The sequence below is a fragment of the Crocuta crocuta genome, unplaced genomic scaffold, assembly GCF_008692635.1.
Source record: "Crocuta crocuta isolate KB4526 unplaced genomic scaffold, BGI_CrCroc_1.0 scaffold751, whole genome shotgun sequence".
Taxonomy (NCBI): Eukaryota; Metazoa; Chordata; class Mammalia; order Carnivora; family Hyaenidae; genus Crocuta; species Crocuta crocuta.
Genome location: NW_027530353.1, coordinates 922,482 through 950,379, shown reverse-complemented (window position 1 = coordinate 950,379; position 27,898 = coordinate 922,482). Strand labels below are relative to the sequence as shown.

Sequence of the window (27,898 nt, the reverse complement as noted above, 5' to 3'; positions counted from 1 at the left end):
GCTTTCTACTAACTTCCAACTTCTGTAACCAGTGAACTTTTCCCCAAGAGGATATGGTTTTGTATCGTGTCATTAAAATGCAGCCAAATGAGGGCCGCCTGGGTGGCTCAGTTGGTTAAGTGTCTGACTCTTGATTTCAGCCCACGTCATGATCTTACTTCATGGGATCAAGCCCCACATGGGGCTCTGCACTGACAGCGTAGAGCCTGCTTGAGTTTCTCTCCCTGCCCCTCCCCCTAACTCCGTCTCTTTTTCGCTCTCAAAAGAAATAAATAGCTTGGGGCACCTGGGGGGCTCAGTTGGTTAAGCATCCGACTTCGGCTCAGGTCATGATCTTGGGGGTTGTGGGTTCAAGCCCCATGTCGAGCTCTGTGCTGAAAGCTCAGAGCCTGGAGCCTGCTTCGGATTCTGCATCTCCCTCTCTCCCTGCCCCTCCCCTGCTTGCACTCTGTCTCTCTCTCCCAAAAATAAATATTTAAAAATTTTTTTAAATTTAAAATACAGCCAAATAAATTTTTAAAAACCATAGAGACAGAAAAAAAAAATGGAGGGAGTGGAAGGCCAAGGAAAGACCAAAGGAATGCAGGAGAGCAAGGCAAGCTGGTAAATTCCAGAGCCTGATGCTTTCATATGCAAATGGCCAGGGGTGAGCCCCGGCAACATTTTAGTTCAAGTGGCAAAGGCCTTTCATTCCAAAAAGAAAACAATGTCAGCATTAAGAAATGGGGTTCATAATGGAGCTAGGTCCCCATTAGCAGGATGAAGGAGGCTTTCATCAGGGCTGCCAGGCAAGGATGAGCACCCCGGGTAATCACAGGGAAAGTCAGATGACCGTGCAGGCTACATGCCCCAGGTGCACCCTGTAATTTGTATCATAACGAACTATTACCTTAGCAAAATCATGTGCCAGGCATTTAATTTGCAAGGGCAGATGCCTGGCAGTTGACTTGAAAATTGCTCGGAAATTACCCTGTGTAATCTGGACAGCCAGAAGTGTGACCAGGGTTACTTAGGGAGAGTCGCACGTGGGAAACTGCAGGCTGTGGGGCGACAGTTCCAGCGAAGGTGTTCGTTGCACCTGTGCTCTGACTCATGGAGAAGTCCTAGAACAGTGGCTGCATGTTTTACAGTTTCACAGATGAGATTCTGGGCTTTCGTGGGGTCCTTGGTGCCAAGGGGGGCTCTCCCCCGAACTGATCCCATCTTCAGAGTAGAGACACATGGAGACTTGGGGTACAGAGTCTGAAAATGGGTTTTCTTCTTCTTGGAGGGGACCACCCTGTTCCTGACTCAGCACTTCAGGCTTCGTGGGGCTGTTTATGCAGATGAGAGAACAATGAGCAGGCAGTACAGGTGCCACAGATGTGGGAAAGAGTGAGCTTTCTACTCTCCTACCTTACAGCTAGGTTTGACCTTACAGCAAGGTTTGAGGACAGAGATCACCATTTCCATTTATTGCCTTCCCGGTGGGCCCACCTCAATCAGCTGCGAACATACATTCCTTTCCCCCCCTCTGATTACATGATTAAGAAGAGAAGCTCCCACTATCAGTTCCTTTCTTCCCTGGCCTGTGAAACGAGAGGGAGGAGCTGAGGAGGAGGAAGAGAGGCCGATGCACATTGGGTATGAGACTGTCTCCCGCTCACCCTCCCGCTCACCCTTTCTCCATCCTGACGAGAGCATGGCCGGGCTGGGTCTAACCTGGGGACCCGGATGCTCGCGTGCTAATAAACCCAGTGGGGAAGCTTCTGACTCGTCACAACATCACAAAAAGCCTATGAGAAAAATGCCACTCTCTGCTTCCTCCTTCAAAGTTTGATCTTGTTCTGAACACTCCTAATAAAAAATCATAAATCCTTGGTGTTCGTAAAACACGTTTTGCCATACCTTTTAAATGCTTTCCATGCTTCAGGTGCAAGCTGCCTTTTGTTAAAGCAATGGCCCTTTGTATTCTGGTCGCATAGACTTAGACTCCTAGAGTGAACACCACTGAGGTCCCCACCCACCAACAATTTCACTCAGTAGGCACCAGGCAGAGCCTAAGAACGTGCATGTAAAATTTTTTTAATATCTATTTATTTTTGAGAGAGAGAGACAGAGACAGAGAGAGACAGAGGTGGGTAGGGGAGGAAGGAGGAGCAGAGACAGGGAGACACAGAATTGGAAGCAGGCTCCAGGCTCTGAGCTGTCAGCACAGAGCCCGACGTGGGGCTTGAACTCATGAGCTGTGAGATCATGACCAGAGCCGAAGTCGGCTGCTTAACTGACTGAGCCACCCAGGTGCCCTGGAATATGCATTTTTAATAAGTCCCATTGCTGGCATTAATGCTAAGAAATGTTGGCTTTACAGGGATTGTGAGTGTGCACTCAGAGCACAGACTTCTATGCACATACTTGAGAAGCATCTTGAAATGAATATAAAATAGTGTTAACGTGAACTTCTGTGCCGGGCACCACGACACAGTTCTGCTGACTTTTGAGTTCTCGATGGAAACAGGCGCAGCCTCTGAACATTTGCGGTCAGATGTGAATAGCACACTCGTGGCAGGGGGGAATATTTTCCCTTGTTTCAAGTGGGCAGCAGAAGTAGTGAAAGCCTAAGTAAACTCTAACCATTAGATAATGGGCCATTATAACTCTGGACGACTTCCTGAATGGCTCTAAAAAAAAAAATGGGTCTCTCATTTCCTGCCTGCAGGAAAGAGAAATATTAGGATAGGATTGTGTACCAGAAAATGCAAGCATGCGAGCGTGCAACGGGAGGTGGACAGAGCAAGGGAGTGGGGGATGGGGTGGGACAGAGGGAGAGACTGATTCATGGCTTAGAAGGGAAAACACAAAGGGGAAAGAAAAATGTTATCTCTCATGGGCCAGCAAAGCCCCACGTGTGCCTTGTCCACAGCTGGGTGGCCACCCTCCATCCTCGCCACACCCCCATCCCGGGAGAAGTCAAGGCTGCCATACCTGGAGGGCTCACCCCGGTGCCCAGAGCAGCAGAGCAGGCCGACGAAAGGAAGGGGTCAGCGATGGAAGCATGAGAGAAAAGAGTCACCCTGCAGCTCCTATGGAAGCAGAAAACTCCGGAATTGATGGTTTGATTCCAAGAGTTTGCCAGGAAAGAAAAGCCACAGCTTCATTTTTTCCCATACTCGAGTGGCACATCCTTCCATGCTCTCTTTTCTTCCAAGGGAGCGAAATAATCTCACTTTTTTGGATTACCACTGTCATTGTGGTTGTAACGCATTAAGAGTGTCCCCGGCCTAGAAGCCCCTGACCCTGTACTGACCAGCTGCGTGAATCTGAGCAAATCACTCTCTGGGATTCACTTTCCTCCACTGCGCATGGGAGATATTAAGCAGAGAGGCTGTAAAGCAATATAGAAGTTACATAATTCATGAAAAAACTACTTAGTACGGGGCCTGGTACACGCAAGCGTTTGACAAACAGCAGCTATGAAAATACTATTAATAATGGTTTTAAACGAGGTCCGAGACATAAAGGAAGTCGTGAGTGGAAGAAGGTCATGTGCTCCAGGGGCAGGGGTGATGTTCAAACACAAATCATGAGTATTGTCAAACTTAGGGTCCCGTGAAACATGGGGCCAAATATGCATGAGCTTGAACTCTGCATCCGTGCTGTGTCCCGTGGGGGTGTGATGAATCCCCATTTCCTTATTTTCACACTAAAACCTTAGTTTGTGAGAATTAAGAGATACGATGTAGGGGCACCAGGGTGGCTCAGCCGGTTAAGCATCTGATTCCTGGTTTTGGCTCAGGGCGTGATCTCACAGTTCACGAGTTCGAGCCCCACACAGGGCTCTGTGCTGACAGGGTGGAGCCTACCTGGGGTTCGTTCTCTCTCTCTCTCTCTCTTTCGCTCTCTCTCTCTCCTCTCCTTCTCTCTGCCCCTCCCCCACTCGTGCTTGCTCTCAAAATAAAGAAAATTTTTAAAAATTAAAAGAAAAAGAGGTATGGTGTATAAAGAACCTAGTATTGCACCAGGTGACAGAAACACACCTTAAATGACAATTCTCCCCTCGGTCCTGATACCCAGCAAATCTTATTTAACAGATTTTCACACCACCAACTTGAGGGTGCGGCTAAAACTGAAGGTCTAAATGTTCAGGGATTTCTTGTCCAATTACTTCCGACGTATTTTCAGAAAGTAGGAGAAATCGTTTTGAGGTACTGGCCTCTTTCATTCCTTTAGAGAAGAGACTCATCCTCACTTTACAGAGAATCAAATGGGCTTCATAAGATGGAGGGATGTCTGGGGGCCAAGGAGCCCAGAGCCCACCTGACCCCCGGAGCCCACGAGGTTCCCATCCCACCAGACAGACCCCTGTGGAAAACCAGATGCACGCAGGAGACCTCACGAATCCAGCAATGATCTGAGTTTTTGTAATTTGAGAGGATTGGCAGGATTGCAGTGCAAAGGGGGCAAGTACATGTCAGCCCCCTTTCCTCCGGCAAGATCCAACTCATACTGTGGCCGTTAGTATTTGTTTTCAACCCGGTAGGAGCCCCTTACATGGTTAAACATGAGCTCCCTGCGCGACTGGTTTTAGTCAAGGCAGGCTGACTGCTGTCCACTTTTGAAGGCTTCTGGGGTCCTGACTTTCTGTTGCTACAGGATCAGCTCAGGGCCTACAGGCCCAGAGAAGGCAAGGAAGTACCTTCCTGGGATCTGAGCACGCCAGTCAGTAGATCGTTCCCAGGAAAACGCGCCTCTGCCACGTTTCTCTGTCATGTCTCCGCTTGCTAAAGACCAGGGACAGGCTGTCTTCCTCTGGAATTCAGACAAGGGACTGAACGGAGGGGGCCACGAAGGAATGCGGCAGGCGGGCGAGCACCGGGCCGGAATGAGCGCCCCAGGACACCTCACTCCTGTCTGAGGCCAGGACACCGAGCACGTCAAATTCCTCCTCCCAGTCACTGCCCTCCAGTGACCTGAAGACAACGGGCACATCCTCCCTTCGTTTCCCCCCAGAAAAACATCCCACTCCATCTTTATTTGATGCTGAGACTTCTTCCCAGTGCCGTCCCCACCTCTTGGCCCGGTCCGGTTTGCAAACACCCCTCCCCCGTGCAGCTCTGGAACTGAGCACTTCTAATCGACCTAAGCGTGTCCCGCTTCCCAGCCCCTTCTTATCCCTTACTGCAGCTCGACCCAAATGGGCGACAGGTGATACTCTTGCGGGCAGGCAAATGGCAGAGGGGCAGGTGTTTTGCGGAAGTCATTAAAGTCCCAAAGCAAAAGGGAGGTGACCTGGGTGGGCCCGACTCAATCAGGCAAAAGTTTTTTAACAAATGTCTGCACCCTTCCTGGCAGGAGATACCTGAAGCAGTTGTTCTGTGAACAGGCTCTGGAAAGGGGCAGCCTCTGGGAGCACTGGCCTCAGCCCGCCGCCTCCAGGAGCTGGATTCTGCCCTAACCCAGATGCGCCTGGAGAACCATGAGCTTCAGACGGGAACGCAGCCCGACCACGGCCTTGGGAGTCCCCAGGAACACAGGCATGGAAACAACTCGATGATATGCGTGTATTGTTCGAAGCCATGACATTTGAGGTAACTTGTTACAACGTCACGGGTCTGGGCTTTTATTTCACTATGGTAAATGGCCCCAACTGTTTTTCATAGGTGTATTTATTCAGTGAGATTTCCTCCACCCTGTGGCAGGGCGGCTGGTTTTGCCCTGACCTTGTTATGGATGAATTCCCTAGCTCTGTTCCACTTATCGTGGCCTATTCTGTTTTAGGATCCCTATCTTGCCAACCTTTCTGTTATCACCTCTCCCCATTTCCTGTATTCAGAAAACCCAGGTACTCACTGGACCTGGACAGTCATTCCGAGCACGTTGCCACTGACCCATGTACATAATAATATACGGACACAGTGGATTTCATTTCACCAAAGACTCCTCAGTATATTTAAATGTCAATGGCTGGGTGCGTTACATTAGTGCACATCTATTTTTTAAAAGCTCATTTATTTATTTTTGAGAGAGAGAGGCAGAGAGAGAGGGAGAGAGAGAATCCCAAGCAGGCTCTGTGCCATCAGCACAGAGCCCGACGCAGGGCTTGAATCCACCAACCGTGAGATCACGACCTGAGCCGAAGTCAAGAGTGGGATGTTCAACTGACGGAGCCAGCTAGGCACCTCTAATGCACATGTGTCTAAAGCACAATGTGGGCTCATGAGTAGCAATTTTTTTTCTCAGGGAGAAGAGAATTCTTTCCTCGGTTTTCAATGATCATTGGAAGACCCAGCAGAGGTCTCCCTTTGGCCTAGAAGAAACTTAAAGCTAAGGATACATATGGTGTCTCACGGTATCACTTTGGTGATGCCTCAGATAGGTTTTCCCGCCCCTGTACGAACTGCTGGTTGTCATTCCCATAATGCGCTTGTCAAAGGCAGTATTCCACGGAGAGTTCTAGACCATTGACACAGGCATCCGCTAGAGTCCTTCTGGGACTGTGGCCAGGATTCCATGGAGTGAGTCGAGAAGAACACCCAAAGGAACTCCTTCACTGTGGCACTGCAGGTACTGCAGTGGAGACCACCAGCAAAACCAAAATCCCCAAGGAGGAGTGTGTACAATCATGGGCGTCCTAATCTCCGTCTGGTTCCTGTGACTGTCACCTTATTTGGCAGCTGGTACTCTGAAGATGTAATTAAGTTAAAGTAAGGTCACACTAGATCAGGGTGGGCCCCTAATCCAACGACTCATGTCCTTACGGGAAGAGGGAAGTTTGAACACATATGCAGAGAGGAGAACGCCATGTGACGGCGGAGGCACAGACCGGAGCGAATGGTCCACACGGCAAGGAACACCAAGGATTTCTGGCAACGCCAGAAGCTAAGACACAAGGGAGGGTTCTCTCCTGCAGGCTCTGCGGGAGCAAGGCTCTGCCAACACCTTGGTCTTGGACTTCCGGTCTCCAAAACCAGGGGAGAATCCACTTCTGTTGCTTGAAGCCACCTAGTCTGGTTGTACTCTGCTACGGTCGGTTGTATTTGCTATTAGCTATTAGGGAACTAATCACGATGATGGCCCTGAGCCTGTCACTCTCACACCTCTACGTGAGGGTCTCAGAGGTGACTTCCAGAGACGCATGGAAGAGTGGCCGATTGCACAGGTAGACTGAGGGGCTGACAGTCGAGAAGGGGGCTGAAAATGCGGACCCTGGACAATAATCCTTCAAGAAACAAATCCTTGTTTGAGGTTCTGGAAAATACCCATGTGAAGATGCTTTGCTCCCCTCGGTGGTTTTGTGTCTGAGGAATCTTGGCCACCAGCTGATTTTAAATAAACTGTTTCTGTGCAAGTCATAGGTAGGAGACAAAGGAAATGAAAGGAAAACAAAGATGCTTATGAAGGAAGTGGGGGGGGTGGAGAGAAGAAGAGGGTAAATAATGTGAGATGATGTACCTCCTATAGCCGCGTGAGGTTCAAGGTTACCATTCTAGTCCACTAGGTCCTGTAAACACAGTAATTATTTCGTGCATCTTTACATATAGCTATATGTATATGTCATGATTTTAAAATGCATTTCTTGGGCAGCTGGGTGGCTGAGTCGGTTAAGCATCCTACTTCGTCCTAGGTCATGATCTTGCTGTTCCCGAGCTCAAGCCTCACGTCATGCTCTATGCTGACAGCTCAGAGGCTGCAGCTCTGTTTCAGATTCTGTGTCTCTCCCATCCCTTTGCCCATCCCCCACTCACACTCTGCTCTGTCTCTTTCTCAAAAATAAACATTAAAATTAAAAATCTTTTGGGGCACCTGGGTGGCTTAGTCGGTTAAGCATCCGACTTTCGCTTAGGTCATGATCTCGCGGTTCGTGGGTTCGAGCCCCGCGTCGGGCTCTGTGCCGACTGCCAGCTCAGAGCCTGGGGCCTGTTTCAGAGTCTGTGACTCCCTCTCTCTCTGACCCTCCCCTGCTCATGCTGTCTCTGTCTCTCTCTCCTAGAAATAAATAAAACATTTATTAAAATTTTTTTACATTAAAAATCTTTTTAAAAAATAAAATAAAATGCATTTCTTACTTTGGTTTGGTTAAAAATGTTCGAAAGCCATCGAACATTTCTGTCACCTTGCAGCCTTTGCCTGTGCCAGCTTTTTGCGAGTCTACGTGTGGCCTCAAAATTCCTTTCGGGAGAAGCAAGAAAACACTTAACAGTACGTTCTGGAGGGAGGAAAACAGCTGGCAAATTAAAAACAAACAAACGTCAGCCTCTCTGCTGCCAGCAGGCACCAGGAGCCGTGCAGAAATGGTCACTTCTATTCCAGGTTAGTGGCTAATCTGGCAACTGCCAATATCTAGAGTACAGGCCCCGGGCCCGCACTACATCAGAAGATAATGTTCCCGCTGCTACCTAAAGTCCACAGTCGATAACCGCCCTGTTAATCATTTGCACTCCCTATCTGCAAGGAGCCTTGCCAAGCAAGGCACGTTTCAAAATGCTTTCTGATCAGGTTAAATGGCTGTTGCTCTTTCCATGAGGAATATTTTACCAGTTAAAAAAAAAAAAAAAAAAAAAGACATAAAGGAATGTCCCCGATTTGTTTCTACCACATTCATACTGCAGTGACTGATATCCGATTTGTTCCTACCACATTCACATTGTAGTGACTGATATGTGTTAAAGACCCAACAAATAGACATATAATAACTTGAAATCAGGTAGTCTTTTCTCCAAATGTTGCTGGAACAGCTAGACATCAGAAGGGAAAGAACGACCCTCTAGCCAACCCTCACATGCTACATAAATATTAACTCCTAACGGATCCCAGATTTAAGTCTAAGATGCAAAACAACGAAACTTTTAGAAGATAACGTAAGAGAAACTGTCAAGACTTGGATTTTGGTACAAGGTTGTTAGACATGACGTAAAAAGCATGAGCCATAACAGAAAAAAAAATGGAAAAATCTGACTTCACAATTAACAACTTTTGTTCAGCAGAAGACCCTGTGAAGGGGTTGAAAAGCTAAAGACTGAAAGTAAATATTTGAAAACCACATGTCTGCCCATAATAATACATAATACACAAGAAAGTCCCAAAATACACAAATGCTCGCTTCTGGCAACAGCTGCAATGTTCCCAGCTTTCGTAGATACCTGGGCGAGGGGAGGAAGGGCTGGTTTCTCACAAATGATCAGCCTCTTCCCTTTCTCTTCTCAGGTATTGCAGATGCTTCAGCAAGGCTGGAAGGGAAGAAGCAAACAGGGCCAGCTCCTCAGACATGAAATTTAAGGGGGCACCAAAAGACTATAATCAGGATACATAATATTTATTGCAATAAAAATTATTTTAGGTTTATCTATTTTTGACAGAGAGAGACAGAGTGTGAGCAGAGGAGGGGCAGAGAGAGAAGCAGACATAGAATCCGAAGCAGGCTCCAGGCTCCGAGCTGTCAGCACAGAGCCCGACGCGGGGCTCGAACTCACGAACTGTGAGATCATGACCTGAGCCGAAGTCAGATGCTTAACGGACTGAGCCACCCCGGCGACCCCAGGTGTGCTACTTTACTCCAGGTTTCCCCGCAGTTTAGGAGCCACTGCGTCCAGAATGTCTGTGGCTCAGAGCAGGAAGGAGTGAACAACTCCTGAGCGGTGAACTTGTTTTCTCTTCCCCCTTTTGAAACCCCAACTGAACATAAGCTCCCTGCCTGGGACCTGGAAGTGGGGAAAGCCAGGGGTGCCCGCATCATACGCCATGCTACCCAGGACGGGGGGCTGTACAGAACAGTGGAGCTCCGGAACCTTCTTCTTCTCTTTTCGTACCCCATGTCTCTGCGGCGAAGGCAAAGGTGACAGATGACATGTTCTGGGACCCAGAAACCTAGAGCGTCCACGGGCAGCCCAAAGCTCTGTCCTCAGCAAACCCCATGTCGCGGACCTGTCACAGCATCCAAGCTCTTAGTGTGCTGGCCCGCACCGGCAGTCGCTGAACCCTGCAGACTCGCCAGCTGCAGCATACCAGTGTGGTCCCCAAATGACAAGGACATAGAGACACTGTCCGCAGGTGTGGAAAGACACATGATAGCGTCTAAACACAGTTCTCCTCCGGGTGCTGGGAACCGAGCAAAGGAGGACATTTACAAACTCTTTGTATACGTAGGTATTATCTGGAGCAGTACATTCGGCATATATTCTAAGCGTTAAGGGAAATGAAGTAAAAAACATACACGTATTTTAAATGTCTATGGTACCTCTGGAGGCAGCGTGGTACCTAGAGGTATGGCTGCCAGGGGAAACCCTTCTGGCACTGTTGTGGGGGTGCCCCCAACAGCTGTCCCCTTGTTCCCCTACCTACCTGCCCCCCCTGCCCGCCCCCAGGCAACAGAAGGCTCAGGAACTGGAACATATCACCAAGGGGGAAGGGGTAAATACTCCAGAGTTTCCAGAAAGCCATGAGGGACCTATGCAGCCTATTCCAGACTATTTCTCCACTCAGACTGGGAAGCCAGGCCCACTGTGTACTTTACCCTGAGAGCCAGCTAAAGTGCCTCCCCTCCTTCCCCCCTCCACACCCACAGAGCTGTTGGCTCACCACCATAGGGCTTAGCTGGTGAAACATTGCAATTGTGTGAAGACTTGCACCCAAACAAAACAAAACTCAATGGCGTCAGGGCCTACTCTCCAGGCCCAGCCCAGGGGACAATGTCCAGCTGTCTGCTGCTACCTTAGTTTAAAAGAAAAACCAAAGCTACGTCCAGAAAAGCACCTCCGTGAGGCCTCTTTTTACGAGCATTTAACCAACTCTAGCGCCGAAGGGTCTCGGTGGCCTTCCAGAACTTTTCTGGAGGGACCTGATATTTCTGCTCTTGCCTGCTTTCTGGCTCTCCGGCCAGCCTTGGTCATTCAGTCTGAACACTGGGTTAGTTCCGCTCAGAGGTCAATGTCTCTGTCATTGATTGCATCATAACCCTGCACAGTCAATCTAGATATTAGCCCAGGGACTGTATGGTAGGCCATGTGAAATGACATACAACACACACATGGTTTTCACTATTAGAGAAGAAAATACAGAAGGCAGATTTTGACAAGACCAAGATCAGAAAATTTAGTAATAAAATTGTACAACTTTTACTTTGACCAAAATATCTATTTACTCTTTTCACCACTTGGGAAAATAATCTCACAGTCTTAATGTGCTTTCACCTTCAAGTTTTATTCTATAATTATCCAAGAATTTAGAGGTGCCGAGGTCCTATGCTAGGCACACAGATGTGTCTCTTAAAAAACACCACATCTCGCACAGAATATTAAACTGCCAATTTTCACTGATATTTACAAAGGCTGAAGATCTGGTCTAAATATTATTTTTTGGAATTTTTTAGTTTAAATCATAATCTATAATTGAGCTTATCAAGACATCAAATAAGTTTGGTTATTTTTTTTTAACACTTATTTATTTTTGAGAGACAGAGCATGAGTGAGGGAGGAGCAGAGAGAGAGGGAGACACAGAATCTGAAGCAGGCTCCAGGCTCCGAGCTGTCAGCCCGGAGCCTGACGTGGGGCTCAAGCTCACGAACCATGAGATCATGACCTGAACTGAAGTCGGCTGATTAATCAACTGAGCCACTCAGGTGCCCCGACATCAAGTAAGGTTTATTCAAACTCCTCGCTACATGGCTGTTTGTTCAACTGTACTGACACAATGATATGAATGTGGATTTTTGTACAATTTTGATTCTGCCTTTTATGTTCCATAATGGTAGTGAACTCAGTTTTCAAACACCAAAGCAGAGAAGCTTCAGATCCTTGGTGGCTCGTCAATTTCCCTCATTCTCTCTGTTTTATTTATCATATATTTATGGACAGCCTACAGGACAATGTCGGTGATGGGTGGCAGGCATTACAAAGGTCCAAATAAGTAAAGAGGTGTTCAGAGCTCTATGGACATTATATTCTAGGAGAGGAGGGACCACATATATACAAATAACTCCTTGGAGAGAGAATGGACCCTATACTCTACACATGAAATTCGAAGGAAAAATTTTCTTTGCAGGAAAGACTGTTGTAAGAAGCAGGATCAAGTATTAAGTAGGTCTTATTCAGGTGAGCTGTATTTCATACAAACAAAATAGGTGAAGGCAAAGGTGTGTGTGTGTGTGTGTGTTTGCTTGGTTGTTTTTGGCTGGTGTGTATGTGTGGAGGAATGTGTGTGTGAAAATAGGTATTCCAGATAATAGAAATAAAAGGGTTGACTGTCAACACTGTGTTCCTAAGTACAATCCACACAATACACTGAAAATTTTAATCATAAAAATGAATAAGCACAGGGGTTACTGGGATTCTCTCTAACCAACATGACCAGCTTTTACTGGGATCCTGGAATCTTGATGACAAAACTGTCTTGTGGGGCACCTGGGTGGCTCGGTCAGTTGAGCATCCCACTTGGGCTCAGGTCATGATCTCACGGTCTGTGGTTCAAGCCCCGCATCAGGCTGTGTGCTGACAGCTCTGTGCTGACACATTCTGTGTCTCCCTTTCTCTCTGCCCCTACCCCTGCTCACACTCTCTCTCTCTCTCAAAAATAAATAAAACATTAAAAACAAAAACAAAAACACTGTCCTGTAGGGCCCCTCATTATGATGAGAATCGTATTTGACTTCAGAATCTCAGTTAGGTATGCCACCTGAAAACCTAATAAAGCTCACATATACTTTGAGTTTTAATACATTTAAAGCCAATAAAAAACGGTAATAGAATGTCATAATAAGCAGCAGAAGTACCTCCAATGTTTCAATATCCAGTGCCCTATTCATAACTAATTACTAATGGATAATTGCTAGGCTGGAGAAGAGGACAAGAACAATTTATTGAGGTAAACAGGCTTGGACATTCCAGTTTAATGGAAATTATCATGTAATGTGCTTGCCTGTCTTTTTAAAACTGTTATGCAGAGTTATATTATCGTGCTCTCACCAACTGAAAGCCAGCCCATGTAATTTAATGGTCTTTTCAGCTGAGCAAATTCTGATTTGGAGAGTTGATTTGCATGGATTTTTGTGCAACGCTATTTACAAACCAACTGAAAAAAAATAAAGCATTCCAAGTCCTGAGTACACTGTGTAGCTTGGAGCTTGCCAGAGAAGGCAGCTGTGGTGCACTTGTGATGGCCCCTAAGCGTCGTCCTCACCACCGTGGCTGGCTCCACCCCCTGAGGTGTCCCTGTCGGGGGAGCCCCAGCCTCAGGTACCACATGGTCATCAAGCGCAAGAAGATGTGTTCGCAAGGTTCAAGAGGGGCACAGCTCTGCATCAGCTGCGATGGGAGTGTGACCAAATCGGGGGAAAAAAGTCAGATGGGTAAATTCGTTCCAAAAGGCACTGAGTTTCTTTTTTTGTTTGTGTCCTTGTTGTTGCTATGGCCACTCCCCAGTGAGCATATTCTGAAGTTCAATGTAGTGGTTCTATTATAAAAGCCCTAAGACAGGAACTTCTGTCATTGTGTCTACAACTCAATTGATAAAGTGACCTCCATCAGTCGGGCTAAGACCCAAAGGAACGTGGCTGCAGGTGCCGAGGAAGCCGAGGAGGCTCTGATCATCCTAAACCAAGGACGGAAACTAGTGTGGCCCAGATTGTCTCAGGTGGTGCCCTCTGGTTGCTGGAATTATTTAAAATGTGTTTCTTGGGGCGCCTGGGTGGTTCAGTCGGTGAAGCATCAGGCTTCAGCTCAGGTCATGATCTCATGGTTCGTGGGTTCCAGCCCCCCGTCAGGCTCTGCACTGACAGCTCAGAGCCTGGAGCCTGCTTCCGATCCTGTGTCTCCCTCCCTCTCTGCCCCTCCCCACCTCAAGCTCTGTCTCTCTCTGTCTCAAAAATAAATCAACAATTTAAAAAAAGTTAAAATAATAAGTAAAATAAAACATTTGTTTCTTTTTAGCTTTACCTTCTGCTGTGTCTGATTAGCCCTCCCTTTAGAGGAATGAAGATGAGAGCTGCTGGATCCTGTTCTCGCAGCTAGTTGAGGGTTTAGTTATCTATATACCCTTGACCTTCTATTTAGTTACTTACAAGTGTTCTGTAAAAGTTGCAAGAGGGGTTACACAATGATTATAACAGTATTGTGAGATGTCTTCTTGAGTTGTTGTTTTTTTCATATTGACTTTCCATTCATGTGACATTTTCAGTAAGAAACTTCACTGAAGATGTATAAAAATAGATCTCTAAAATACCTTATGATCATAAAGTTCAAATTCTGGATGAAAACATTATGTGGAAATAGCCTTCCAAAGAGAACTCTTTATTTAGTGATTAGAGTGATAGGTTAGCCATTATTGTTCCGCCTTCTTAAGCAAAAATAATCTTGATTTTTGCCAGCTAATCAGCTTATGAATTATTTACAAATTTCTTTTGACTTCAGTGAATGGATCAATTTGTAGTAGTAGTTTATAATTTAAAAAAGCATCCCTAAATATTGTATATTCTTTAATAATACTACATATCCCAGGTAAATGCATCAGGTGTATGGGGAACTGGTAAGAAGATGTTTAAAATAATTATTTTTTAAAACTCTGTTAGTGTCGGGGAGCCTGGGTGGGTCAGTCCATTGAGCGTCTGACTTGAGCTCAGGTCATGATCTCACGGTCTGTGGATTCAAGCCCCACGTCGGGCTCTGTGCTGACAGCTCAGAGCCTGGAGCCTGCTTCAGATTCTGTGTCTCGCTCTCTCTCTCTGCCCCTCCCCCACTCACGCTCAGTCTCTCAAAAATAAACAAGTGTTAAAAAAAGTTTTAAAATCCTTTAGTGTCAAAAGTAATTCTGAAAAAACTCCTAGTGACCTTTCACAGTGAGTGAAATAATACGATGTCACTACTTATACTTTCTGTTTCTGTTTCGTACACACAACCCCAACAAGGGAACCAGCTGTAACCCAGGGCTCTGTTTCGATGCCATCTTTATACTTTCAGCCCTAACGTGGAGACAGCTAGCACACAAATGGAGCGAGAGTGCAAAAGCCATGAAGCAATCGATCAGCTGGCTCAGTGGGGGTGGGATCCCAATGGGATGTCATCGTAAACAAATGGGCCTCTAGAAGTTTTTCACGGTTGCAGATGAGCACTTATGGTCAAAGCAGATATCCTGAAACCTTTTCAGCATGACTCAGAGCCAGAAAAGAGGGCAGGGAGCCAGCCTCTCTGTTTCCTTTTGGGGTTAATAGTGTGTACCTTAGGACGAGACACAGTGCTGTGGCAATAACACAGTGTGGCTGTGTACTACCAGAGACACACAAATTGTGGACCAGAGAGCCACTGATGACCCCTGGGGCCACCGCCGAATGTGCATCAGAACCAGCCCAACACAGACCCCAGGGCCTATTTAACTCAATCTAAGAAATTGTGATTTTGATTCTAAAGGGAAAGAGGTGTCAACAGTATTTTAATCATAATTTGCCTAAAACTTAATCCCTGTAGAGGACACACAGCTCTGTCAGTATGCAAAGCCTTGAAAGAAAAATGTTATAATTGTTATAATTGCTCAACTGAGGGCACAGACTAAACAGCACATTTGTTTTTGGTTTTTTTTTTTTTTAATACAAAGCTGATAATATCTTCAGAGGCAAGGAAAACCAAATCTGATGTGGATGTGGATGTCTCTATATAATTAACAGGGCAGCAAAAGAGCAGGAATGGGATTCAGATGACTCAAGAAAGTTCCTTGGTTTCCTCAGGGAAAATGGGACAGAGCACACAGACATAGATGTTCTTCCCAGCAGCTGAGAGCCAACCACATTCTGTACATTCAAAACTGAGTTCACACTTGAACCTTATGAAATATTACACATTTCACTTCCCTGTGGGCCACACACAGACTGGTTGCTGCATTCAAGGTCACGGTCAGGGAGTTTGGGGTAATATGCATATATCCTTGCAGTATTTACACTGAGTACGGCACCAATCCCAGCGATGGTAGAGGTAGTACGGCTCATGCCTTGTCCACATACTGTGCTAAAGTCTTTATTCTCATGAAAAACCCTGGTAAGGAGGCACCGCTCTCACACCAACCTCACAGATGAGCCAACAGGCTGAGAGGTGAGGCACCATTCCAGGCCACACAGAATCTGTTAGTGTGACGTGGATGACAGCACTCGGCCATCACGTTGCACTGTTCCCCCAATACCTGAATACCCCTTCTTGGATCCTGGACATATCCGAATGGAGTATTTGGGAAAATCGTAATTCAATGGGTAACGAACAGAAAAATGGGAGGGAAAATGATGACCAGGCAGGTCAGGTGGCTAGCCGAAAGCCTGGCCTGCAAGGGTGATCGCATATGGTAAAGCCTGAAGATTTCTGACCTAAAAGTAAAATGAGACGTTGACACGAGAAATTTTAGTCTGATTTTTAGGGAACTTTCCAGACGGTGAACTGAACTGAGCCATAGCCACGTGCCTAAAATAAATTAGCGAACGTCCATTGTATATGACATTCTAGAAACTGGGAAATACACAAGAAAACGGGTTTTACTCGGAGATGTCAGATGATCCCTGACCTCTTTTCATCTGCAATGTCACCTTTCAGGGATCTTTAAGGACCACTAAAGGAGGTGAAACGCCAGATTTTTAAAAGCATATGTCAGTATTTATGTAGACATAACCGAACAGTTGACTCCGGTCCTATTCGTGGAAACAAAGAATGGATAGACGAGTTGACATGAAACTGTCCTTATGCCTTTGCAAGGTCAGTCACTTCCCTGCCAGGGAGGCCATCGGCGGCATCACTGACGACAGCAGCCAACGCTCCGAGTACCAGGCACTGTTCTACTTACACCAGCAAACTCACCCCGCCACAGCCCCCTGGGGGAAGAGCAACGATCGGTCCCACGGTCCCACAGGAAAACACAGGCACAGGCGACTTACGGCATTTACTAAAATCCCATGGCTGCTAAGTGGTAGAATCGGGATTCGTACCTCATTTGTCTGACTCCGAGGTACCCACTTTCCCACTGCGAGAAAACACTGCAAGTAAAGCACTGACATCAATCCACACTGAGGAAGCTGTATGTGTCTAAGTCTGAGCAAAGTGCCTTGAAGAAGAAAGTCTCAAATTACTTTGCATGAGAGTCATAGCGGTGACACTTAATGTTATGTAAATTTCAAGTGAAGTTTGCACCTGAAGTGTGTAAAGTATACATATTTTCCTTTCCTGTAGGGTCCATACCAAAAGAACGCTGCATCCTAAGTCCTGGTCAGGGAGTTTGGGGGGAGCGGGCCCGTGTTCCTACGGTATACCTATTGGCAACTGCACCGATGCATGTCAGGCTTTTCTTCACTGTTTCCTCTGTGGTGCCTTCCGATCCGATCCAAGGGAAAAATGTCCTGCAATATCAACTTTTATTCTGTTGATGTTGCTAAGTTACCGAATATTTTGCCTTGACTTGCCCAGAAAACAGTGTTGTCTTTAAAGAGATAAGCTACAATCGAGAACATCTTTGTCAACATGAACTAACCTTGCTGAAGGTTATTTCTGTAAAACAAATTTTGGTTATTTTTATTCTTTCATATACAGTTTGTAGAGGATCACGTGATTCTGCACAGATCAGACATATTGGCTGGCTTGGTCGGTTGAGCGTTCGACTTTGGCTCAGGTCATGATCTCACGGTTTGTGAGTCTGAGCATCAGGTTTGCTGCAGTCAGCGCAAAGCCTGCTTTTAGATCCTCAGTCCCCCAATCCTTGCGCCTCCCCCACCTGCACTCTCCCCAAAAAATTAATATTTGAAATAAAGATTGCAAACATATTAGTATTTAAGCAGAATTATATCAATTTAGTATCCTTGTGAGCTACCCACTGCATTCACAGATAGACAGACAGACAGACAGACAGACACACACACACACACACACACGAGCACACTGGTAAGACTGTTTAAAAAGGAAGAACATTCACACTTGAAAAGAGATAATAATATTGAAGGGAAGAGATTAATAACCACGACTGACAATTTATACAGAAAGACTGTACAGAATAGAATAACCTGGATCCTGTACTTTAATACACTCAGGCTCCCTGTTTTCAATTTTATTCTCCCAAATAAAAGTTGTGGAGCGCCTGGGTGACTCAATCAGTTAAGCATCTGACTTCAGCTCAGGTCATGATCTCGTGGTTCGTGAGTTCGAGCCCCGCGTCGGGCTCTGTGCTGACAGCTCGGAGCCTGGAGCCTGCTTCGGATTCTGTGTCTCCCTCTCTGCCCCTCCCCACTCGTGCTCAGTCTCTCAAAAATAAACACAAAAAGAAAGAAACTTAAATAAAAATTGTGAGAGAACTTTCTATTGATTTCTAGAAGATTCTGTATTTGAAAAAAAGAAAAAGAATAGGTAAAACAGAACTATAGGTAAGAGAAGACAAACTGAAGTATAGGTTCAAAATGATTGTTTCTTCCCTCTTGCCCCTAAAACCCTTAACACAAAAACATACAAAGTTAATTTCGGAAATAAGCAGATACATTTGTATCTTTTATGAGTTTTCCACTGTCACATATAATTAACCGAACGGTAGTGACAGGCCCCTCTTTTACTCTAAGAGCTCTTCCTGCTTTTGAACAGTAACACAAATCCTCCCAATTCCTCGCTACTTCTTCCTAACAGTGTTGCAAGCTGCCCAGACTATTCGCTGGCGTCAGTGGTTGGGACTAAGGGGTCTTTAGGCGGAAACACTGAGGGAATAAGAAGAGCTGGCATTTTGACTCTGTGGCTCACCTTCACTGCCTCCAGTTCGAAGAATCTGGCACAGACCTCACCTGCTCTGAAGCGTCCAGTGGGATGTGTATACACCCATGTTGCCATGGAATGAAGCAACACTTAGAAAGCTGGGATTAAATAAGATTCTTCTGGGAAGAGAGCCCACGCTTTGTTCACTTCTTTTTCTTTCTTCCACCTCCTTTTCTGTCTGCAAGACAGGATATGGAGGAAGAAGAGAAACGGAGCCTCGGATCAGGGAGTCTGTCCATGGACAGAAACGGCAAGACAGGAGGAAACGCAAGCCCTGGCTTACGTGATTTCTTCTGGCACGCATCTGCTGGCTGATAAGCACTAGCCGTGAATAATGACATACACTGAGCCATCCACGTTTGTCTCTCGTCTGTAGAAGGTGACCACTGAGCTGGAACAAGGTCCCACTCCAACTCCAGTATCTTGCTCTCACCTTAAAAGCTACTGCTACTTTACATGAAAAAAAAATGCTCAACATCACTCATCAGCAGGGAATACAAATCAAGACCACAATGAGATACCACCTCACACCCATCAGAATGGCTAACGTTAACAACTCGGGCAACAACAGATGTTGGCGAGGAGGCAGAGAAAGAGGAACCCTTTTGCACAGCTGGTGGGAATGCAAACTGGTGCAGCCACTCTGGAAACCAGTGTGGAGGTTCCTCAAAAAATTAAAAATAGACCTAACCTATGACCCAGCAACTGCACCACTAGGTATTTGTCGAATTTTCTTACAGGATATAGGAGTATTGTTTCAAAGGGGCACATGCACCCCAATGTTTATAGCAGCACTATTGATAACAGCCAAAGTATAGAAAGAGCCCAAATGTCCATCGACTGATGAATGGATAAAGAAGATGTGGTCTACATATAGTGATATATATGTATATATACATACATACATACACAATGGAGTATTAGTCAGCAGTAAAAAAGAATGAAATCTTGCCATTTGCGACGGCATGGATGGAACTAGAGTGTATTATGCTCAGCAAAATAAGTTAGAGAAAGACAAATATCATGATTTCACTCATATGTGGAACTTAAAATACAAAACAGATGAACATAAGGGAATGGGAAGCAAAAATAATATAAAAACAGAAAGGAAGGCAAACCCTAGAAGACTCTTAAATACAGAGAATGAACTGAGGGTTGCTGACGCGGTGCTGGGTGGGGGGAAAAGGAAAGGGGGATGGGCATGAAGGAGGGCACTTGTTGGGATGAGCACTGGGTATTATATGCAAGTGATGATCACTCAATTCTATTCCCGAAATTATTATTACACTCTATGTTAACTAACTTGTATTTAAATTTAAATAAGTAAAATAAAATAAAATACAGGCTGGTGCTACTCTCTCTTCCGTATGCATTTACGTATGCGTATACATATGTACTTAAATTCCAGAACTCTATGTGGAAATCAGACAAGAAATTCCACACTTTGGTTCCCATTCTACTGATGGCCATGCTTTAGAGAATGAATCCCCTTACTATATATATACTTCAGGCCGTGGGGGTTTTGCTGAGGCAGGAAAGTTAGCGATTCTTACACATACCTAAAAGAGAATTAAAAAAAATCAATGATATTAGCAGCCTCAGAAGTGCATAATTTTAGTTATCAACACCTGTGCCTGACTAACCAGAAATAAAGGACTGTATTGTGCATTGTGCTGGTGGGGGAGGGGGGTGTGCAGCTTCATTATTCAAAAAAGACAGCCCACATTCCCTTTCTGCGCACATGTGACCTGGGATGAGGGAGAAATAGAACCTTCAGAGAAAGCTGGGATGAGCCATGTAGGATCATTCCCTTTTTAAAAAAATTTGAGGAACATCTGGCTGACTCAGTGAGTAAGGCATGAGACTCTTGGTCTCTGGGTTATAAGTTCAAGCCCTACGTTGGGTATAGAGAAGACTTAAAAATAAAAAAAAAAACTTTTAAATAAATAAATAGTTTAAAACCTGTTTTTCTGGGGTGCCTGAGGAGCTCATTCAGTTAAGCGTCCAACTCTTGGTTTCATCTCAGGTCATGATCTCACGGTTTTGTGAGTTCGAGCCCCATGTCGGGTTTTGCACTGTGTGTGGAGCCTGCTTGGAATTCTGCCTCTCTCTCCTTCTGCCCCACTGGCACTGTGTCTGTCTCTCTCAAAGTAAATAAACTTAGAAAAACAGGGTTGTTGTTTTTTAAGTATATGTGCAGTCACGTGTTTCCAAGCGTGCTGTTTGAAAAATAACACAGCCCGTATCACTCTTTATTGATCTAAAGAAACTTCAGGTAATATCTCCCTTTGGTACAGGATGAACCCCTAGAAACTTTTCTGAAAGAAGAATCTTACAGCTAAGCAACAAGATGTGTGGGGGCGGGAGGGACAATACGTGGTTGTATGTAATCAAATCTCTGGGGTTAGTGCAGGTATCAGGTAGATAACTTTTTGGGGTGTCCTGCAAGGACTTTCCCCTTGAAAACATGGGAAATCTACGCAGGCATCTCCCTGAGTTCTACCCAATTCTGCTGTCAGTGGTCTGTCATTTAAATTCCCACTGACTGTGACTCTGGTAGCTGGGCTGGTGAGGAGGGAAAGGGGCGGCCCCCTGACCATCATGGTATCACAACCTAGAAGGTCTTCAGTCCTTGAAAGGAATACAAATTTAAGGGGGAGGGGGAGTTCGGTCTCTGCAGGTAAAATAGCTGTGAGTTCTGTGGCCTCCAGGACTGAGCAAGACCCCAGTGTGAAGAGCCCGGTCACCAGGGCCCTGTGGCCGGAGACGAGACGAGGGTTCTAGGCACGGCACCATCCACCCTGGAAGACCCTTACTGCCTCTCTTCCTGAGGCTGTTTCTTACTCATTCAACAAATGCTAATTAGACATTTGTGTGTAGCAAAACCCCCACAAAGACTAAAAATTCACCTCCTGCTGGGTAGTCACAAATGACTTCATTCTGCAGCTGAGCCCATGGAACTCAAGAGACTCTGTGGAAAGTGTTTTTCTTCTCTAAGCACAACAATTTCAGGAGAATCGGGTGCCTTAATTATCTGAATTTTAGAAGAAAAATGAACTGTAGAGTTTTCCCAAGGTTTCTTTGCTTTTCCTGAAATGAGAATTTTTTTTTTAATTTTTAATATTTATTTATGATTGAGACAGAGAGAAATAGAATATGAGTGGGGGAGGGGCAGAGAGGGAGGGAGACACAGAATCTGAAGCAGGCTCCAGGCTCTGAGCTGTCAGCACAGAGCCCAATGCGGGGCTCGAATTCACAAACCATGAGATCATGACCTGAGCCAAAGTCGGATGCTTAACCGACTGAGCCACCCGGGAGCCCCAGAGAATTCCATTTTTTTAAAACAATACAATAAAAAGAATAAAGCTTCACATTCCTCTGTCATCAATCTGGCACTGAATGTCTCAAGCCGCTTTACAAGAAGACTTGATTCTTATGATTTTTTTAATCAATAGTAGCAAAAAGAAGCAAATACTGTTCCCAAAGGGTCCTAGAAGTTCAATAATAAAGCCAGACTTCTCTAAATACATGGCCAGATACCTTCCCCCGTGCCCCCCATCCCATCCCTATCCTCCACGCTCATTTTTATACATTTGTAGTAAGCGTGGAGGCAGACTTTCATGGGCTTCTCTCTCTCTCTACTTTCAGCTTTATCCAAGTTCGTTCTCAGATGTGCACAGTATATTGCCTCCTGACCGATGGGACGTTTCCATACTTCAGTCCTTGGAGGCACTGATGTGATCCTCTCCCCGATCCCCGCCGTCCCCAAGCACCGTGGTGTGGCTTCTTAAAGGCCTGGCCTGAGGACAGGATAGCAACCACCAAGGACAAGACTTCAGGGCGCATCGAGCTAGCTGGAGGTCACGGCACCCTGCACACGCAGACACCAGCAATCGCTGCTCTGACCTTGCTGGGCGGCTCATACACTCTAGGCTGTCTCTTAGGAAAACCACTGTCTAATCTGACCCAGCTATGGCCACGATGACCAACGCCATCGGGAACGCTAACCCGAGGAAACCCGAGATAGCAGAAAATAGGAGATGAAGAGAACGGGGTGGGGGGAGGCCTCCGTCGATGTTTCTGAATCTGGTCTTTGTATCCTTCTGTACTTTCGGCAAAGAATTTCACTATCGGAGCCTGAAGTCTATGAGGACTATCTGAAACAGAATGAGAGTGCTAACTGGGGAATTTTGTCCCTGGAAAATTATTATTGCTCTGAGATTCTGAAACAAGAAGCCAAACCAAAACAGTGAGTGTTCTTTTGACAAGCGAGGCAATGGAGCGTGCTCACCTCAGGTTCTGAACACCATCGCCTAGTAACTAGCATTGCAGGGGCTTTTATCATGATTCCGGCTGTCGCTTTGGCCATTCATTTGTTTACTGCACATTTTCCAGACTGATGACTTTGTCTAATAAGTGCAATGGTTTTTAATAATATTCTCATGGGTTCCACGTCCCCCCTCGTACGGCGTCCCTAATTAATCCTGAAAGCATTGGAGGGCATGACAGCCTTTTCCATCTTTGGTTTTTTTCGCTGACCTGCGTCATTTACTCGGAAACAGCAGAATGGTACTCATTCTGACGCAGCCTCCGTGCGCCAGGCACTGTTCATCAGTGCAATGCAGCCTCCCCTCCAACCATCCCAGGGGTGGTGGAGCAAAAAAGGTACCTGAGGATTCAGAACAGGTCTCCTATCACTTAGTCGGCTACAGGGTGATGGAGCTAAAGTGTCCTAAGGACCCTGGTGGACTGCCAGCATCTCTGTCTCACCACCTTGCCTCGTGGGAATTACCTACCCCAACCCCAAGTTCTATAATGTCAACTCTACATGAGTCTATTAATTATTTTCAAGCTTTGGGCTGTGAGCGTGAAATGCTGTGTTTTTGCTTGCTGTATCTTTTTCAAGCTTAAGAATTACACACATCAGAGCACCCGGTGGGGCATGGGACTCTTGATCTCAGGGTTGTGAGTTCGGGCCCCACACTGGGTATAGAAACGGCTTAAAAATAAAATCTTGGGGGAAAAAAGACTTACATCATTAGCTTAGGCTGCAGTGCATTTCAGAGAAGAGGACTGTGCAGCCAACTTCAGGGGCCGCTGGAGAATCTGACCTTCAGGTACAACAGGGCTTTGCAAATCCACAGCACTAAGTGCAGTGAAAGACACTCAGCTCGAGAGTGGCCCCTCACCCAGCAGGCAGGATAAAAGAAGTTTATCTTATTTTCCTAACATCGATCTAAGAATCAAAAGTTTTGGAACTTGTAACCCAGAAAACCAAACTTGACAGTGAAAAGAGCCGCCTCTGTGAAGGACAAGATAATGTTACAGTGAGCTCTGAATTAAAATGTGTCCAGAAATCCTGGCTTCATACTGGAACCGAATTCTGTCCAGTGTAGGCTCCTAGCACTCCTCGGCTGTGGTGCATCTGAGATTCTGACCTGAGTTCCCTGGTCCTCCCTGTCCCCACTCGCCAGGGCACATTTCACACAAAACGCTTGTGTGGATTTTTTTTAAGTACAGCCAAAGTCTGAAAATAATAGAAATCATGGCAATGACTCATTTTCTATCAAATGCCATTTCTAGATTGTGACCACAGGTATTGATTCTTCAGGTACTAATTCTGTTTGTTTTTAACCTGGTCTGTAAGTCTCTGAAATGAATCTCGATCACAGTGATTTGCAAATGTCAGTTTCTATTTCCGAAGATGAGAACACCACCTGCTAAAACGTTAAGAGAGTCTTTCTAAATAGAGAGGAACATGTTAACTTGCACAAAAGGGAAGGTAGGAAGGGATTTGCCCCCTAGGGGGACTTCTCCAAGTGCCGATGGAGACCACTGTAGCACCGTACACAGGTGTCACATCTGTCCTCTATTTTAATCATGCAGTCACTGCTAGGAAACAATTATGCTAGAAGCAACGTGGAACTATTTGGCAAAGTTTACTTTTTTCGTAATGCATAAGAGGGACACACTTCAGGAAGCCCTCTCTGGAAGTATAAAGGGAGGCAGCGGTGAAAGTCACATGGTAACACAGGGTAGTTTCAGAATGGCAGAGTCTATATGACTCAACGTCATCCGGTAGAAAAACTATTTCACTTACATGTTGCCCCTTTAAGCCTTGCTGTGCATATTTGAAGCCTGCTAGTGGAAAGAAGAGGGGATATACAGTCCCTGTCTCCTGCTTCTTCCAGCAACTTCCCGTGATGCTTCATCTTACCTCTGGTTGTTCTCACAGACCTCCCCCCAGCTAGAGTTCACATGTTTACAATATGATTCACGGTGCCATGATCCCAAGCAATTTCTTGTTCCTTTTGCTACAGGCACCTTTTAATGAATACTCTCAAAAAATGGGAAACTGGCTGTCCGTTTTTAATGACTTTCCAGCTCTTGCTTTGTACTTTTAATCTTAAAATAGAACCGATCTTAAGGCTACAAATGTGTTAATAGGCAGCCAGATCCTTCTGGTGAGTCAATTACACTGCGGGAAGAGTAAATTAGAGGTTTTTGCAAGTGCATTAACTCTTTAGGCTCACGCAGCACTCTTGCACGGGGAGGGAATTTCCACCCGGTCCATGAGTCACCAAGGAAAGGTTACTCCTCGTCCACCCTCTCATCTCTAAGGAGTTACTTAGTTCGAACATCCAAGTGTTTATACGTGAAAACCCCAGAATGCAGCAAGAATCTCCAGGGAGACCAAGGAATTCCAGAATTACACTTAACACTTCTGAGAAAGAAGAGGGGAAATTCCCTCCTGGCTCTTCCCATTTAGTGGGGATCAAGCCATCGTCAAAAAAAAAAAAGTCACCTTCCAGATAACTCAGGTTGTCTTGTGTAAGCCCTGAGAATGCTTACTGTATGCATCTGGATACGTATATCCCTAAAGCACTTGCTATATGCCTTCCAATGTTATCAGGTTTGGTCTGTGGTATGGCGCGTAGTTGAACTTTTCCACGGCGGTACAGGTTGGTTATGGGCGATGCTACGACAAACAGGTCCCCAGGGCTTCTGCTACAGGTGGGACATTTGCCATTATACGAATGACCTAGCCTTGTTGTGTCCACTTGTCACTGTATCCTTTATCCCCTGACCATTCCCTTGCTTCAGAATCCTACCTGAGAAGTTCTAGAATTCAACAAGAGAATCTATCATTGTGCTGTTAAATGGGCTTTACCTTGCTATATCATTGCTTCGCCCTCTCTTCTTGCTTCTGTCTAGCTCTCTAAATCCGTTGTGGACATGTAAGTCCTTCTGATTTCTAATTAGGTTTGAACTGTGCCTAAAATAGGAGTGAATGGCACTGAGTAAGAACTTGAAGGACCCAATGAGGGGAAAAAGTGCATACACACCAGTGGAATTACTTTAAGATTTGCTATACTTCTAAAACAACAGATGTCGAAAAAGCAGAGGCTCTTTCTGGATATTAATATATCCTACTTAACAGAGCAGTGAAGGCCGCTGTGTAAATAAATATCCAATTCTGGATTCATGAAATTGCAATGAGCCCTCCATTAAATTATTTTCCATGTGTGGATGGCAGAGCTTGCTTAATTGGCTTTCTGCTGGGGAAGAACATGACACGATTATTATAAATTAAAATTACTTCTATTTGACAGTCAAATATGGCCTCTGAATGATACAAATAACCTATTATTAAACATTCATTCTATATCTATTGGTTTATATATAAACTTGCGTGCATTATTTTTAATGTCTATTTGTTTTTGAGAGAGAGAGAGACAGAGCATGAGCGGGGGAGGAGCAGAGGGAGTGGGAGACACAGAATCCAAAGCAGGCTCCAGGCTCCGAGCTGTCAGCACAGAGCCCAATGTGGGGCTTGAATGCATGAACCATGAGACCATGACCTGCGCCTAAGCTGGACGCTTAACTGACTGAGCCACCCAGGCACCCACGGAGTTTGCATGCATTTTTAAATTAAACTCTGAATATCAAGCACACAGTTGAAAGAACTATATATCCTGTTGTACATCAAAAACTGATGTCCACCTGGGCTTGGAAGTTTCTATGATGGCTGAAAGACACAACATTTTTTTTGAAGTATAGCTGACACACGATGTTATGTTAGTTTCAACTGTACAACACAGTAATTCCACAAGGCCATGGCTTATGCTGTGCTCACCACAAGTGCAGCCATCATCAGTCACTATAAAATGCTATTACAAGGTCACTGACTATATTCCCTAGACTATACCTTTCATCTCTGTGATTTATTCTTTGCACCACTGGAACTCTCTACCTCCTACTCTCCCTTTACCCATTCTGTCCATCCTCTTCTTTGGCAACCACCAGTTTGTTCTTTATATTTATGGGTCCACAGCATCCCTTAAAAAATAAATTTCCTATTATGTTCAGGCAAATAGACCTAAAATACTTGATACAATTTTTCCTGCCACTTGCTCACATCACAAAGCACTGCCAAAATAGGAACATTAAAAGGAATTACCTTCCCATTAGTAATGAAAAACAGCGGCAATCAGTGTTGCGTATTAAGACTTTTACTCTCTGAGGTCTGCGTGTGGAGGTGAAAAGCCGAGGAAAACAAGAAAAAATGTGTAGCACCCAGCAGAAAATCACAAGAAACGCTGTGCTAATTTGCTTCACTGTTTAGTTTAAGAAGAGAAGGGTTGGAATTTACAATCCAGGACAAGTTAGGAATTGCCTCCCATCTTGAGGCGGGCGCCCTGGTCTGCCCCATTGTTTCGTCTCCCTTATGAAGGGCCTATCTTCGCATATCTCTCAATCCACGTGGTTTGCTCCTCTCAGTTCACAGACCCAACGCTACAATCCGTACCTGTTTCCATGTTCATGGTGCTCTTTTTGTTGGCCTGGCTGGCACTGGGTGTCCTCCAGTTGATTTCAAGATGGCCCCAGCTCAGGAGATTGAGGGTAACCTCGGTGTGTGTCAGTGGTAAGATACTTTGAGAGGATCTCCTGGGAAAAGAGCTTTTTCCAGAAGTGCTGGTTTAGTATTCATTTTTTAAAGCCCTGGTTTCTTGTTGATTATATTTCCTCCCCTACACCTGGTCTTTTCATCTCAAATACAGGCACTCAACCCCTCCACAATTCTACTGCTGTCTGGAGATTTCCATAATCACATCAGCACATGCAGTTCCATCTAAATTATGGGCCAAAGTAAAGTAAGAGCTTGGACCTAATG

The 27,898-nt window shown here is 45.5% G+C and overlaps 1 protein-coding gene across 1 annotated transcript in view; it reads right to left on the bottom strand.

Moving 5' to 3' along the window:
• The window catches only part of EGFR (epidermal growth factor receptor), a 158,675-nt gene extending 131,031 nt beyond the window's left edge, over positions 1 to 27,644 (bottom strand). The window contains exon 1 of the mRNA XM_077765785.1: positions 27,533 to 27,644. Within this exon, the coding sequence (XP_077621911.1) occupies positions 27,533 to 27,548 (16 nt within the window). The 5' untranslated portion in view covers positions 27,549 to 27,644. The remainder of the gene's footprint in view (positions 1 to 27,532) is intronic.
• Between the last annotated feature and the right edge of the window lie 254 nt (positions 27,645 to 27,898).